The sequence below is a fragment of the Carassius carassius genome, chromosome 49, assembly GCF_963082965.1.
Source record: "Carassius carassius chromosome 49, fCarCar2.1, whole genome shotgun sequence".
Taxonomy (NCBI): domain Eukaryota; kingdom Metazoa; phylum Chordata; class Actinopteri; order Cypriniformes; family Cyprinidae; genus Carassius; species Carassius carassius.
Window position 1 is genome coordinate 21,892,827 of NC_081803.1, and position 17,466 is coordinate 21,910,292.

The window sequence follows — 17,466 nt, forward strand, 5'->3', positions numbered from 1 at the left end:
TTGTGGTTCATTTATTATCGTATATATATTAAATAATACAAAATTATAATAAGTACTGTTGAAAAGTTTGGGGTCAGTGTGATTTTTATTTTTTAAGAAATTAATACTTTTATTCATCAAAGACGTGTTGAATTGATCAAAAGTGACAGTAAAGACATTTACAATGTTACAAAATATTTCTTTTTTCAAATAAATGCTGTTCTATCTATCTATCTATCTATCTATCTATCTATCTATCTATCTATCTATCTATCTATCTATCTATCTATCTATCTATCTATCTATCTATCTATCTATCCATCCATGCATCCATCTATCAAACAAGTTATCTTATCTTGTTTATCCTCTTAAACTTAAAAATTACAGTTATATGAATTCATTTTTAATTCTACTTCCTTGCATTTAAATTCAAATATAAATTCTGTATCCTGTTTGCAACCTCAGTTCAAACTCAGGAGCTCCTCTGGAATTTAAAAGACATTGTCAATCCACGTCTGCATGAAGAAAAATGAAAAATGAATTCAAAAACCTGCTACATGTCACCAGCTCGTCGCAGCTCAGATCTCAGATGCCACTGTTTGTTCTCGTTTTGGCGCTTTGAAAGGAACTTCCTGTGAGTTCACGTCCTACATGCACGGCCTCGCCAGGCGCCCGACTCCGTCAGGATATAATGAGAGGTTAATTGAGCTCTTCCAGCCGGAGGATTTGTCATTATAAAGGAACAAGCGCTCGGGCGCTGTAAGGTCTTCACAGACTCTATTCTCATCCATCACATGAGGCCATTACGGCAGGAATTTAACAGCTTTTTCATGCAGTTAAACACTCGTGCAATAGACAGCCAGCGTGTGGCGGAGGGGACCCACCCCACAGGATGAACCGCGGCTGACGTGAGACAGATACAGCAGCTGATTCAGATTTGAGATGTTCAGAGGGAAATAATAACGAGGAGTGTCAGAGAGGACCCGGGAGAAAGGGGTTACATTTGGTGCCGTGACCCGGATGGGAGTGAGGTTTAGGGGGGTGAGTGTAACGGAGGCCAGCGAGTAGTGCTGTGCAGGTAAACCTCACTCCCCGATCTCAAGAGACGCACTAGCTAAAGACGCTAGTGGCTGTAGCCATTTAGCCTCCTTGTTAGTGCGTCCGCCTCCCATGCCGGAGACCCGGGTTCGAGCCCCACTCGGAGCGTCAGAGAGGACCCGGGAGAGAGGGGTTACACATACACAAAATAAGAAATAAACTATTACTGAAACAAAATAGAATATAAAAATATATAGCAGTACTATATACAGTATGAACAAAAGCATCTCGCTATATAAAAACAATCAAGGAGCTGGATTCAGCTTCATATTCAGCCAAAATTAAAGCTCAATACACACAGCCGTATTGAGCCATCAGCCCATTTCACAGTGAGAAGTGGACATAATAAGGCTGTGATATAGGCAGAAAAGCCCATTTTTAAGCAACAGAAGTATAACAGACTACAAGGAGCATAAACACACACAGTGAACATTAATACTCTGGTTTATGGCTTCAGATGACTATGAGTTACAGTAATGGTGATGCTTGACTTAGCAAACACTGCTAATAAAATGGCCAGAGGTCTTAAACTGATCATGTAGAGGAGGGTTTCACTACAAACCAGCAGAGCACGTCTCTACATATTGGTTCAAGAGCTATTCTGTGGTAATTTCCCTGGAGAAAACCATTTTGTGATGTCTATATTTTCAGCAGACAGCTTCTCTGGATTATTTTTCCCTTTGGACGATCAACTAAAACTGGCATTGTTGACATACTCAACTCACGTGTGAGTAAACACACACACACACACACACACACACACACACACACACACACACACACACACACACACACACACACACACACACACACACAGTTAATCAATTTAATGCTTGACTCAATCACTATATAAACACATATTGATTCTTTTGAGTGTTTTTCTACAGCGGTGAATCTTATGAAACATCTCAATATATGAGTCAAATTTCACCCCAAAATAAAAAAAAAATAATATAAATAAAATAAAAGTAAACATACTTTGAAGACCACATATATATATACTGTATATATATTTTTTTTAATTTTTGCATTCTAACAATTTTTAAGATGTTCCGGCACATTCAACACAGTTAGAGGATTAATATATATATATATATTTTTTTTTTCTATTTAAATTATACTATATTTCATACATTTATTTGTATATTATATTATATTATATTATACCAATTCTCATTACTGTAATGCATATTATATATATATATATATTACTTTTACTACCCAGTTATTATTATTTTTGTATTATACAACGGATACTGCAATATTAATGAATGTACACATTCCTGCTTAATTCAAATTAAACAATAAAACTACTTTTATAATACTGTATATATATTATTATATATTTTTATAATTATATAAAAATACGTATTATTTTTTAAATTTATTTAAATTTAAATGTAATATACTCATATAATTTAAATAAAACACACACACACATTTATTTTATTTTTTTTCTCGATGGTTCTTCAAAAAAGAAAAGAAATAAATCCTATTTCGGGCTGAAATGTGTTGGTAGGTGTTCGTGAGATTCACCTGCAGAGGAATAAAGCGGAAGGTTGAACACACACTTACAGCTCAGTTCGATCCGGATGAAGTCTTTGATCCCGAGGTTCTCCAGAAACACTCCGGATGAAGAGCTGGTCTTAAACAGGAAGGAGATATCTGCGCTCAGCTCCCCGTGGAACGTGGGAAAGTGCAGGTACGACGTCTCCTTGTTGAAGTAGGCAGCGTTCCAGAAACTATCTGGAAAAAAAACATTTATAGGAGCACAGAACAGCGTTGTGATTTTCATTAAGCACATGAAATGCCAATCCAGAGCTGATATACCACCGGTGGGTTTGACAGGTTGACAGTAAGTGCAGTGTGATAAGTGCGCTCATATTAAAATCGTGCGGTACTTACTGTCACCGTAACACTGCAGGGGTCCCACTCTGTAAGCAGCTTCTGAACCAGATCTGCTGATGTCACCCAAAGTCAGAGCTCGCACCGGCAAATGCTCTTTATGGGACAGCAGCCCGGAGTCATTTGACCTGCCAAAGAAATCATATCATCTGTTATTTATGCATTTCTTTATTTAATTTTTCTGCATTGCAAGCGCATTTCCATTTCCTATAATGCAGAAAAAAACTAAGGTAAAAAGAGAAGCAGAACTGTAAAACTTAATCTATGTATTGCATAATTGTGGCATTTATATACATTTTTTATATTTTGTTTAAAAGTGTTCGAACAGTACTTCTGGGTCAGGTATGAAATATATAATGCATAAACATCTTTTTTTGTTTTGCATTGCATTCCAAAAAAAGCAAAGTTAAAAAGTGAACCAAAATTGTAAAACCTAATTTGTTTAGTGCATCAGGACGGCATCTTAATAAAATCCTTAGATTTTTGGTCTTTTGATGACATTGCAACTTAATAAATAAATAAATGAAGAATAAATAATTAAAAACAATTACTTAAAAGAGTGATAATTTCACCAGCAATTTTTGTTACAATTACAAAAATTTTACCTGCTGTGGCAAAAAAGTAAAAAATATGTATAAGTATATAAATGCATCATCATTCATTCATTCATTCATTCATTCATTCATTCATCAGTATTTACCTATAAGGTTCACACACACACACACACACACACACACACACACACACACACACACACACACACACACACACACACACACACACACACACACACACACACACACACACACACGTCTGGTTCACTATCCATAGGCGTAATGGTTTTTATACTGTAAAAACAGTTTTCTATCACCCTAGACCTAAACCACAGAAAACTTTCTGCATTTTAACAATCTCAAAAAAACTCATTATTTATGACTAATAAGCTTCTGTATGTGTATATATATATATATGCATTGCTGAAACTGTGAACATTTTATAACACAAATGAACAGTCGAATCAGAGATTTCAAATTGAATCAAATCAACCCGTTCTAATACTGTTTTTGTACCTGAAGTTTAAATGAGACGGATTCATACTGTCTGAACAACATAAACATCTCAATGCATTAGTTATATGAATTTAGAGGGCATAAATGCTACAATGCACAAAAACGTCTCAATGTTCATGAAAGCAGGCTTTATTTTCTTTAAATCAACATATGTGTCCCTGGAGCACAAAAGCAGTCTTTATTCTCTGGGGTATGTTTGTAGCAATAAAAAAAAAAAAAAAACACACATTGTATGGGTCAAAATTATCAATTTTTCTTTTATGCCAAAAATCATTAGGATATTAAGTAAAGATCATGTTCCATGAAGATAATTTGAAAAAGTCTAACCGTATATTACAACTTAATTTTTTATCAGTAATATGCATTGCTAAGAACTTCATTTGAACATCTTTAAAGATGATTTTCTCAATATTTAGAATTTTTTGCTCCCTCAGATTCCAGATTTTCAAATAATTTTCAAACCATATTATTTATCCAGCTTTCAGAATCTCAATTTAAACACAATTTGACACTTGAATTGACACTTAAGACTGGTTTTGTGCTCCATGGACACATATTGTCTTATTCTGATGTGGTTTGGTGTTGTAATATGAGTGTGTGACGCACCACTCTTTGCTGTCGGCGTCACAGTTGCAGAAGTGTTCGGGATGCACACAGTTCTCCTGCAGGCCACAGGCGCACTGCTGACTGCCCGGCACCGCGCCGCCCCAATACATGTGTGCCTCGCCCGACCGGCCCACCCACCAGCTGAACGGAGCGCCGTCTGGAACAACACACACACACACACACACAGCGTCGATCACAAGTCTGACGCTACACAATTACAACGAGACACTGAAAAGCATGACAGGAAGCACACCCAGATTAAATGTCTCTGCTTAGAGTTTGCTGTAATTTTTCAGTAGCCAATTTCGTCTCAGATGTTCCTACTACAGTATCAGTATCAGTATTTAGGGGGTGGAGATGGGTAGGTTTAGGTATATGTAAGGTGGGAGGAGTCAGATCTGGATCCAACCATGCCCCTTGGATCTTGAACCATCATCTACAGTTTTGCTAAAGAAAAAGAAAAAAAATCTGAATCAATTTTTCAGATCATTTGACCCTGAATTTGATGAAAAATGTTTGAGTTCATATTGAGATCTCTCAGTTTCGGTTGCAGATTTTGGGAACCTGGCAAAACCGAAAAGTACAATTTGAGTCATTTCGAGACGTTGTGAGAGATTGCCGAGGTCCTTTTCTCATGAGAAACATCTGAGAAGTGGGAAATCAAATGTTTCTACTCAAGTTCCTCAAAAGAAATGTTGGAGTTAATTTTAAGATCTCAGAATTTTGGCTGAAGACTCTTGCAGAAATTTGAGACATTTTTCAGATGTGTGAGATTTTACTGTTTGTCTTTTTCTCTTGAGAATCATCTGAGAAACATGACTAACATTGAATTTGTTGGGAAATGTTTGACAGCTCTGAGTTCTGGTAGCAGACTTTGGGATCTTGGCAAACATGAGCACAATTTGAGTCATTTTTAGATGATGCATGAGTTGATTGAGATCCTCTTCTTATGAGAAACACTTGAGAAGCAGAAAATATCTGTTTGCTCTTTTAATCCCATTGATGTTTGAGAGAAAGCATTTAGATGTTAAAGAGATCTCGTGAGTCTCGCATGCATCTGTCCAGGTTTAATCGAGATGAGCATGCTATTTTCATCACTGTTTATCTGACATTTCCAACATTTCTTGTTTACGCCCGACACCGTGTTCTCCCCAACTCATCAAGAACTCTGATAATGTGAAAACTAATGGGCGTAATTACCATTTGTGTGGATGTTTCATGTTTATTTGAGAGACTAGAGAACCGTTATCACCCTGCGTTAGACACCGAACCAAACCGCCCATGACAAACCCACACAAACAAACATGATAAGAGCTCTTCAAAGGTGCATATGCACATGAATAATCTACCCTAAAGGTGACTTTCAATTAATTTAATGCAGAAAAAAATAACTGAGCTGTTCGTAACCAAGAGCATAACAATCAGTTTGAGTCGTTTGCGTAAGCGTCATGTTTCTGCAGATGGAGCGAGGTTTTAATAAGCCTGACCTTTCATAGGGAGGGGGCGATCAATATTCCTAATAAAAAGGGCTTACCTGGTGTGTTCAAGAGTCGTGAGTTTTTGCAGTGGTAGGAGAGCTCCTGCTCGCAGTACTCCGCCTGGGTAATAATCGCCTGGATCTGCTCCACGTCGGCGGAATAGTTAAAGTGGGCTAAATGCTGATTTATTCCAGAGGACACTTTTAATTTGGTAAGCTCCGTGTTATTATGTTGGATCACCATCCATGCTTTATCTGCAGGGAAAATAGGGATTGGACTGTTGAAAAGGCTAAAAAGATACACATGCACGATGTTTTAGCTCAGAGCTCTGTTGATTTCAGGTTGTGCAACAGTTACATGAGAGTTAAAAGGTCACAGGATGTTCATCAAAAAACCTAAAGCATATATATATATACTAAACAATCATAAACACAGGCTCTTGGGCTTGAAGATTGTTTATAAAGAGCTATTTTGGGCTGAACTGGGTTCTTGAGTTGCTTTAGAGACTATTGCTGTTTTATTTTATGTTCTTTATAATGGTTTAATATGTTAAAATCATGAAATTACATTTTTAACACGTTTTACTGATACAGTGTCATATCAGAAAATGCATAAATCTATAAATGTACACACACACACTGGTATATATATATATATATATATAAAACCTAAAACTAAAATAAAACTAAAATTATAAATTATATAAAAAAAATTTACCCCACCAAAAAAAAATTTGGGGTTGAAAAACTGAAAATATAAAAATAAAAACTAATTCAAAATATTAATACTGTAATACAATAATACTGTATACAAAAGTATGTATTTCTAAAAATGACAAAAACATGCAGCAATAATACTTACTTAAACTAGAATTATAACTGAAATTATAAAAAATAAAAACGAATTAAAAATATTAGAAAAACAGTTTATACCAATAAAAATTATATTGGTATTGGTATAATATTGCACACTATTATTAAATATATATTTAATGTTACAACAATTTGGACTTAAATTATTATGAAAACAAAAAATATATAAATACAAAAATATCTGAAATATTGATAAATACTATAACATTGCATGTAACAGAATATACTAATCATAAAAAAGACAAACATATGACAATATCACTAAAACTGAAAATATAAAAATTCTACTAATTCAAAAGAGTAAAAAAAAATACTATATTTATTATACTATATACTAATAAATGTAAGATGAACATTTACACCATGTTAACTAAAATACAAACGACTTTAAAATAAATCTAATAAAAAATATTAATAATATTAAAACAACACGGATGTGAAATAGGATGCTAAATGAGAAAATACTTATATGTTACCATGGAGAATTGACTGGATGAAGAAAAGGAAAGTCAATTTTAGAAATGGTTATGAAGAAACTTAAGTAAATACTTATTCTTTTGCATATAACTGCACTGGTGAATCAATGCAAAGTAAGACTTGCAATGTATATTAAGGAAGCCAATTTGGATTTCACATTGACTTTAACAAAGGAGAAGTAAGGATCTATCAACGGTGACGTGATGCTTTTCTAAAAGAGCCATACAAGCCTCTTCTGTGGCATCAGACTGTAAAAGCCTTATAAAACTTTTTTGTATGAGTGAACGTCGCACAGAAAGGCTCAAAGGTTGATCTGTCTGCTTCTTCTAAAGTGTGTTTTTTCCGCGAGTGTCACAGCTGACTTCCTCCGCGGGGTGTGACACGATGCATGAAGGATCAAAAGCTGTGGATTAAAGTCCCAATTACAGAGTGTTTAAAAGAATTTAATCACTTCGGATTCACTGCGTGAGATTCACCTGAAATGTTGCAGTAGATTAGTTGAGGTTTGATGGGGCCGCTTCCATCCACGTCAATGTAGTAAAAGCCAGATGTGTTTCCTTTGTGTTTGTATGCTTCACACGATGCTTCATAAATGGCTGTAAACACAGAAGCAGTAGGTTAGTGTGGAGAGATACTGAGGTGAAGCTGTTTACGTTCAACACTGTGAATAATATCGGTAACATACATAAACGAGTGTGCATGTACACTTTCTGTCTAAGCATAAAGCTGAGATGTGTGAAAATGCAGCTCTTGTAAAAACATAACTTTTTGTTTTCACACCCTGTAAAATGTTTTACGTGTTGTATGGATGGTCAGATGGTTTTGATTGCAGTACTTGAGGTACTTCGAATACCGCCAACAACATTTTCAACATATTTTAAGGATGAAAATGTTAAATATTTATCAGGTGTGTGATATATTAACAAACCCTTCTACAAAAACCTTCAGAATGCAGATATGAATAAAACTGTAAGTTTTGGTGTATATAAATTCTGCTAAAGTGGAGAAAAAACTCATTTAGAAAAAACAACATTTAGTAATTGAAATCTAAAGACACAAATCGATGAAGTGCAAAAATAAAAACAGGTGAATGATATATAAACAAACCCCACAGTAAAAACCTTCAGAATATAGATATTAATAAAACTGTAAGTTTTGGTGTATATAAATGCTGCTAAAGTGGAGAAAAAACTCATTTTGAGAAAACAGCATTTAGTAATTGAAATCTAAAGACACAAATCGATGAAGTGCAAAAATAAAAACAGGTGAATGATATATAAACAAACCCCACAGTAAAAACCTTCAGAATATAGATATTAATAAAACTGTAAGTTTTGGTGTATATAAATGCTGCTAAAGTGGAGAAAAAACTCATTTTGAGAAAACAGCATTTAGTAATTGAAATCTAAAGACACAAATCGATGAAGTGCAAAAATAAAAACAGGTGAATGATATATAAACAAACCCCACAGTAAAAACCTTCAGAATATAGATATTAATAAAACTCTAAGTTTTGGTGTATATTAGTGCTGCTGAAGTGGAGAAAAAACTCATTTTGAAAAAACAGCCTTTAAAAATATATGCAATGTAATCTAAATTTAAAGACGCAAATAGATGAAATGCAATCAAGTAAACAAAAATAAATAAGCAAAAGGGTACTAAGGATGTTTTCTTTCAAGTAATCAGAAATGGTTTAGTTGTGGACACATAAAATGTAAACATTTATCAGAAAAAGTGCATGAAAACAATGGTTTGCCTGTATTGACTTGCATTGAATCATGTAATTACTTGATTACATAATTAACTTTAAAAGAGCAGTATTTATCTGGCACAAAATAATAAGGATAATAGCATCAAAACTAAAATATTAATGCACACATTTACAATAAACAAGTAATTTACTGTATATGACAAAACAACAGTACAGAGGAAAAACTGCACTATTTACAATTTTATTACACTAAAATATTTAGTATGCATATATTATTGTATTAACATTAATCCATATATATTTTAAGTTTTTTTGTGCATATTTATGTCATTGTTGTTCATTTTTCATCGGTCTATACCGTTTTTTATTCATCTTTATTTCCCTTTCTGTTTTAGTTCTTTTAGTATAAGATCAACTAAATGAAAAGTGCTGTTTTGAACTTTTAACAGAAATGTAATTAATGTGAAGCGACTGTGAAGGCAGGATGTTGACAAGGTATTTTAACTCACTTCATTATGCCACTGATCACATTATATGTTCTAATTGTGTTAAACTGGAGTTTGAATTTACTGCAACTTTTTTCTCTTTGTGGCTCACATTCATTTTCAGACATTTTAACACAATATATTTTGTAATATCATGCAAGCATTGCATTCAAATCTCAATTATGAGAATCATATAATGTCCACTTAATTTTGCATGGCATATTTGTAAAATTAAACCTCCCAGTCTATTAGAGTTTAATAAAATGAAGGCACTGTTTCATCTGAAGTGTGCTGCCATCAATATTGCATGTGCTCAGGCAAACGAAGCAGCTTTAATTATGACCATCTGCATCTATTTAGTAGCTCTGAATTCATGATGCAACACATAAAGGGGAAGTTAACTATCTATTAATGTACTTAGCGAGGATATGGATTACTTTACATTTCACTTTCAAGGAAAATAAGTACAATCTATGTGCAATCTGTTTCATATTTCACACACATGAGATAGAAGAGAATGATTTTTATGGACAGGTTTGAGATTAAGTGAACTAATAAAGCTTCATAACAACCTGATTGCAAGCCCTGATTGCTATTAAATTGTATATATATATATATATATATATATATATATATATATATATATATATATATATATATATATATATATATATATATATATATATATTTATATATAGATATAAATTGTATTTGAGTGCATATGAGTGAAACTTTTATTGACATATTTAAGATTATGAGAACTAATAAAGCTTAATAACAACCCGATCACAATCCTAGAATAGTAAATAAAAAAATAAATTAATTAATAAAATAAAATATATATAAGTGTATAATCTTGTATATGTATTACATATAAAAATTACAAAATATATTATTAGAATTTATTAGGATTAACCCCTTGAGATGTACATCTCGTTTTCGAGGGGGTCCTTACAATGAAACACAATTACAACTTAAAAAGCAACAAGATTACAATTAACAAAACATCAACAAACAGGCAAACAATAAAACACCACCAAAAAAAACAAAAAAACAACAGTACACATAACAACAACGACAGTTTCAATGATAGCATGTGCAATCTACTTTAAAATAAGATAATAGAGATTGTTTAAACAACTGAAAAGAAGTAATGGATCTAATATCTATAGGCAAATTATTCCAGTCTAGTACAGATTTAAACATAACATAACATAAACATATTATATTTGAAATTGTAATATGTAATTACATTATTAAAATAAATATATATATTGCAATTTGTATAAATATATTTTTAAACAGCAGTTTTGGTTAATTATTTACCCTGAAAGCATAATAAATAAATAAATACATTTTATATCTATAGATCTATATTTATGTCTGAGCACCATTACATTCAATTCAGTCTCAATTTGGTGAACATCTAAACCCATAATATCCATAACAAATATATAAAAATCAGTGAAAGTGCAGATATATTACTCTATACTGTACAGTTGTAAAACTATCCTTTCATTTTTAAACCTCAAACGCTCCTCTGACTGACAGCAGCTTTATGTGAGATCTAATTATGTGGCCGCTCTATAAAGTCCCTCTCAATAATGCTCACCCTTTAAAACAGCTCAAGTGTGAATGTCTTAAATGCTGCCACTATTAAACATTTGAGCGATGAGTGCTTCTTTTCAGCCCAAATCTGTTCCACACTTTTTTACAGCACTAAAAATGGGCCTTTCACGTCACCGAGGACTGTAAATCCATAAGCGTGTAAAACTGCCGCTAATGAGCGCCTGACCTTGCGTCATGTTTTATATTGTTTCCTTACAGGCCTCATATCATTTGGAATTCAATTTTCTTTGATGTTCTGGGATAAGTATATAGTATGATGGGGAGGTGTTCTGATTCTACCTGTTTTGCTACTGAATTTCATCAGTTTTATGCTCGTTTTAATACAAAATTCTGATGAGAAATGGACTCCCTTAGGGCATCCAGTATTTCCCCCTATAATAACAGAGGAAAAGACTGTGGAAAAGGTTTAATTACGAGTTAAACCCAAAAAAGACAACAGGGCCTGATAGAATAAAGCTTAAGTTCCTGTAGCTTAAGTGGTAGAGCATTGCGTTAGCAAGCGCAAGGTTGGGTGTTCGAATCCCAGGGAACACATGCTAGGTAAAAACCGTTAGCCTGAATGCAATTTGGATAAATGCGTCTGCTAAATGCATACATTTTATTTTAAATTAAAGGATAAGGTGCTGAGGGAATGTTTGATTGTAATGTTTTATTATTATTATTATTATTATTATGTGATTTAAAAAAACGTTACATGTACTGCATTAAGTTAACTGAGACTTGTTTTAACACCTGCATATTATTGCTCTTTTGTTGATTTTGATTGCGTCCATTGTCCTCATTTGTAAGTCGCTTTGGATAAAAGCGTCTGCTAAATGTAAATGTAATGTAATGTTGTACCTCAGGCATGGAAAGAGAGTAGCATTTTTCCACTGCCAAAAAAGGCACATGCTAAGGACCTTATATACTACAGACCAGTGGCTTTAACATCTGTGCTTTGTAAGTGAATGGAGAGAGTGGTTTGTCAGCAACTCTTTCAAGCAATGATTGGGAAATTGGATGCCTTGCAGTTTGCTTACAGAGTTGGGCGTGGAGTTGAAAATGTCATCTTCCCTCTGATGGATAACGTTGGAAATTACTTGGATGCGGCAGATTGTGGGTTAGGATTTTATTTATGGATTGTTCCTCCGCTTTTAATACTGTTAACACAATCATTATTTTAAGGAGGTTGGAGAGGTACACCAAACCCTAATGCATTAATAGTTTTTTTGCATGTATTAGTAAATGGGAAAAAGTCAGAGAACGTGATTTTAAACACTGGCGTTCCTCAAGGGTACGCTTTATCACCAATTCTATTTTCTATTTATATAAATAAAACGATCCGTGATACTTTACAATTTGACGCTTATAAAATATGCAGATGATATGGCACTGGTGGGATGTGTAAAGGATATTCAGTCATTAGATACTTACCTCTGTTTTGTTAATTTTATTACATTTTAACAGAGGAGAGTTATCTGCAGCTTAACATTAGTGAAACTAAAGAAATGTGTTATGGGGCAACATACAACATATGAGCACTCTGTGAACTTTTGTTAGTTAATGGAGAGATGTTGAATAGATGGGATCTTTTAAATACTTAGGTACAGAGATTGACTCCCAATTATCATTTGATAAGCATTCAGATAATGTTTTTAAAAAGGCTCATCAATGTCTAGGCTTACTGAGAAAACTGAGGAGTTTTAACATTGAAAAGAATATTTCGAAATTTGCTCCTTGTTATTTCTAACATCAAATACTGTCCTGTTAGTCTAATGAGGGTAACACTTTACAATAAGGTTAATTAGTTAACATTAATTAACTACTTTAGAACTAAGTATGATCAACACTTCTATAGCATTTATTAAATGTTAATAAAAACGTTAATTCCAACATTTACTAATGCATTATTAAAATCAAAAGTTGTGCTTGTTTACTTGTTGCTCCTAAATTATTGCTCCTAAATTATGATCTTTTGACTCCTGATCCGTCCCTGACTCTGAGTGTGGAAGGAATCAGTGCACAGGAAGTGTTTGAAGTGTGTGCAGGAAGTAGTCTGTATTTCTGAAGCGTTCTTACAGCTATGGCAGGTCGCTCCGCTGTAGCCCGTGGCAGAACAGTTACAGTGAAATGTGCTCCACGACTGTGAGCATCTCCCTCCGTGTTCACAGCGATTCGGGGAGCATCTGGTGAAAAAATAAATAAATAAATAAAACCAGGACATGGAAAATCATATCTGATGTTTGATCTCAAGGACAATCAGATACAGAGAAGTGCAATCATTCGGCATTACACATGCAGCCTTTGTAGACCGTTTGAAAACCTCGCTGTAGGCTTTATCTGATCCTGAAGCGGGAAACAGTGACTTTTAACGGTGCACTTTTAGTGACATATAGGAGGAATTCTGACAGTATGACAGTCGCATGTAAATCACAAGCTTAACTGACCTTAATTTTGAGTTTATAGCTAACAATTCAGACTTTTATTTTTAGATTGTGAGATAAAAAGTCAAAGTCAAATAATGTGCAACAGGACACATTAGACTAAGAGGACATTATTTGAAGAAATGACCATCATTGTGTTTTGAAGCATGCAAATCAATATTAAATATGAATTAATCAAACAATGACTTAAATCTGGGTCTGATTTTCACACAAACCATCACTTCAGAATTAGAAGATAACAAAAATGTCACAAAATAAGCATAGAATTAGATCAAAACACTGCAATCAATGCAATTGGTTTGCAAACTAATGGTAACTGTTAACTAAAAAAAGTGATTTATTTTATTGACTGATGTATTTCTACATGTAACTGTTTGCCACTGTAAGGTCTAAAATATAAAGGCATAAAACGCCTGTTTAATTCAGAGGGAGAACATTTTCACTTAGTCATTAGTTCACACACACTTCACAGAACCTGCAAACTATTAATAATAATAAAAACGAGGGATCATAAAAATTGCATGTTGCTTTTTTATTTAGCACTGCCCTGAAAAGCCATTAATTAAACTATTAAGCTATGCAGTAATTATTAGCATTTTGCAGATTCTGCACGGTTTACAAAATCTAACATATGTTTTTGGTGCAAAAACCCTCGACTAACACATCTGAAATAATAGTTAGTGAAATAACAACACCTGATTTAGGGACTCATTCCTACACAAACGCCGCAGGACGACACACACGCTGAAATTTAATACTTTGTGTTAGAGGTTTCATCACACCATTAACCTCAAGATTGACTTAGCAAACACCACTAATAATAATTTATGCCACAATGCCTTGATTTAGAAGCTATAAAGTTTTGCCGAGAGCAAAGCAAGGTTAACCGAGGGATTCAAAGCAGCCGTTTTGACCACGAAACACCTTCCAATTTCTCTTTGTAAACTGAATCCTTTCTAGTCATCTCACAATGTCCTTGCCTGAGCCGAAAAACAATTCCCAGCCTCTCCCGACTCTCACGGGAGGATTTGCATGCTTGTGTTACCAGCACTCACTTTACAGTTGACATCTTTCACCAGATTTCCATTTGTGGCCACAATGATGGTCTAAGAGGATCTGTTCAAATGCTCTTTGTGCTTTCTGTGGTCAGGATAGATACACTTTCTGCTCCGGTTTCACGCTTTGTAGCTTTATAATCAGAACAGGATCGAGTGTGTCTTTCATTCCGTTGAAAACGACACTTCAAACCATTGGGAAAAAAATGAAACCACACTTTTTGGTTCATGTACGCTGACAGCATGTTGAGAGCCGCGTCTCTTTGTTGGCTCCGCTTCACAGCCGGACTCCTCTGTTCTCCTGTAATCTGTCACCGTGAGTAATGATCAGACCGACACACACAGAGACAGAGCGAGACACGCAGAAAGAATAAACCCAAGCACGACATGCCAAACAGTTGTGTTTACTCTACACAATCTAAGATGAATATAAACCAATCATAAACAAAAGAAGTAAAGGTCTATGAATGCACTCGTATGTGTTTTTTTTGTCTCTTTTGCTCTTTTAGTACCAGTGTTGAAAACAATGTCTTTTTTTTTTGGTGAAACCTTGCTACACATTATTTATTTGAAACAGAAATTGACTGTTAACATTATACAGTACATGTCTTTACTGACACTTTTGATCAATTCAATGCATCCTCACTGAATAAGAGTATTCATTTCTTTCTGAATGGTAGTGTAATGTTTGTCAAGGTTTTGTGCAGTGCAAAACATTTTACATGAGCATTTTACTACTTCTCTATGATGCTTAGGAGAGAAACAAGTACACAAACAAAATGTGTTAGAGCAAGCTATTAAATTTTCATGAAAGATTATGAAGACAAAATTATTTTTAGATTAAAGTGCAGTGATGAATCTTTCCCAATAAGAACAGCAATATGTCTGAAAAAAAAAAGTAAACAGGGTCAAATTTCGATCCATGATGACTTTAAAAAAACTCGGACAGATGTTTTTTTAAGAAAAGAGGCATCGGCTAATGAATATGGGTTGACATCTGGGAATATGATATTCCACAAGCATGTGAAACTGGAGACAGCATGGAAATATGAGAAACAGGAGCACGATTTCACTGGAAAACCTAATTCTGTCTCAACCAGACAAAACAGAACTAGTAGTTTAGTTAGACACTTAAAGGTAATCAGTTTAACTCAAGAAGTCTGCGTTCTGCGAGAGAGAACACCAATCACAATCCAGTAATTTGCATACTGAACTGTGATTGGTTTTCTCATGCAGAATACAAAAACATGCACGAAACAAGTCCAAACTGAATTCAAATGGGTACTGTGACATCATCACTGTCAAGTTACATTTTGAATCACAAACATTCTATAAATGTAATTTTTCAAAAAACAGAATTTAACTATTTCCCGAAATGACAAGACTTCTAAAAAAGTCTTAAAATAGCAAAAACAGACTAAAATGATGCAGGAAGCATAGTTTGAAAGGAGTCAGCATGTTTTGTGGTGAAGAAAATCAGATGAATTTCAATGCTGCGCTTGCCTCGTGAACAATAAAATCAAACATAAAAACTCCTTCAGACAGAAAACCGCCTCTGCTGCAGGACAGAACAGAAAATAAATCTTTTCAAGCAGAATGTGTGTGAGGACAGCGAGCTCTGAGCAGCAGCTTGACGGCGTCGAAACACACGAGCCCTACGCTGCCCTTCCCATCCCTTCACCAATTCTCAAACCTCCACAAAGGCATCCAAAGGTCACGCGTCGCGACCCTAATCACAGAGAGGTGACAACCAACGGCGGCCCGCAGAGCTGAAGTCACCTCCTGAAAGACAAGTGCAGCAGGTGCAGAGAAAACAACTCCAACTCCACCCCTTGATGTGTTTCTTCAGACTCGCAGCTCCAACCTGGGGGTCAAGGGTCAAGCAGAGGAAATTAGGACGGACAGAAGCCAGGCCAATAATGCAACCTTCAGCTGACCTCATCAGCAGAAAACAACTCCTCAACATCGACAGTGTGATATTTTTAAGGAATAGTTTACCTAAAAATGTAAACTTGCTGATTATGATCAGATTTGGTGAAATGAAGCATTGTATCACTTGGGTGCCGTCAGAATGAGAGTCTGATAAAAACATCACAATAATCCACAGCACTCCAGTCCATCAGTGAATATCTGGTAAAGCCAAAAGCTGAAACAAATTCATCATTAAGATGTTTTAGCATCACTTCAAATGCTTCCTCCAGTGTAAAAGTCCATCTCCTGTTGTCTCTCAAATCAAAATACAGCCACATATTTGTTTATAGCTTTTAAACGGTGCTTGGTCTGTGCTGATTTCTCTCCTGATTCAGACCAGACCACTTTTTCATTGGTGGGAGTGTTATTATGGATTACAGACACATATTTTTGCTGGAAGCAATGGTTTGGAGTGGTGTGGATCACTTGTGTATTATTGTGATGTTTTTATCAGCTGTTTAGACTCTCATTATGACGGCACCCATTCACTGCAAAGCATCCATTGATGAGACACTGATGCAGTGCTATATTTCTCCAAATATGATGAAAAAACAAACTCACCTACATCTTGGATGAACTGAGGGCGAGTACATTTTCAGCAAATGTTCATTTTTCAGTGAATCATAACTTTAAAGCTGAAGTCGATAGTACCATCAATTCTAAATCTGCAAATCAGCTAATGAAACAAACAAACCCCAAATAATTTC

The 17,466-nt window shown here is 34.6% G+C and overlaps 1 protein-coding gene across 4 annotated transcripts in view; it reads right to left on the minus strand.

Annotated features, from left to right (window-relative positions):
* LOC132132082 (contactin-associated protein-like 4) overlaps positions 1-17,466 on the minus strand; it is a 103,606-nt gene that overhangs the window by 23,624 nt on the left and 62,516 nt on the right. For 3 of the 4 annotated variants that reach the window (XM_059544320.1, XM_059544321.1, XM_059544319.1), the window contains exons 11-16: positions 13,369-13,475; positions 7,962-8,081; positions 6,193-6,390; positions 4,659-4,815; positions 2,983-3,110; positions 2,653-2,823 (exon numbers count right to left, since the gene is read on the minus strand). In XM_059544320.1, the coding sequence (XP_059400303.1) occupies positions 2,653-2,823; positions 2,983-3,110; positions 4,659-4,815; positions 6,193-6,390; positions 7,962-8,081; positions 13,369-13,475 (881 nt within the window). Of the gene's footprint in view, positions 1-2,652; positions 2,824-2,978; positions 3,111-4,658; positions 4,816-6,192; positions 6,391-7,961; positions 8,082-13,368; positions 13,476-17,466 lie in introns of all 4 variants that reach the window. The other variant, XM_059544317.1, reaches the window with a different exon arrangement.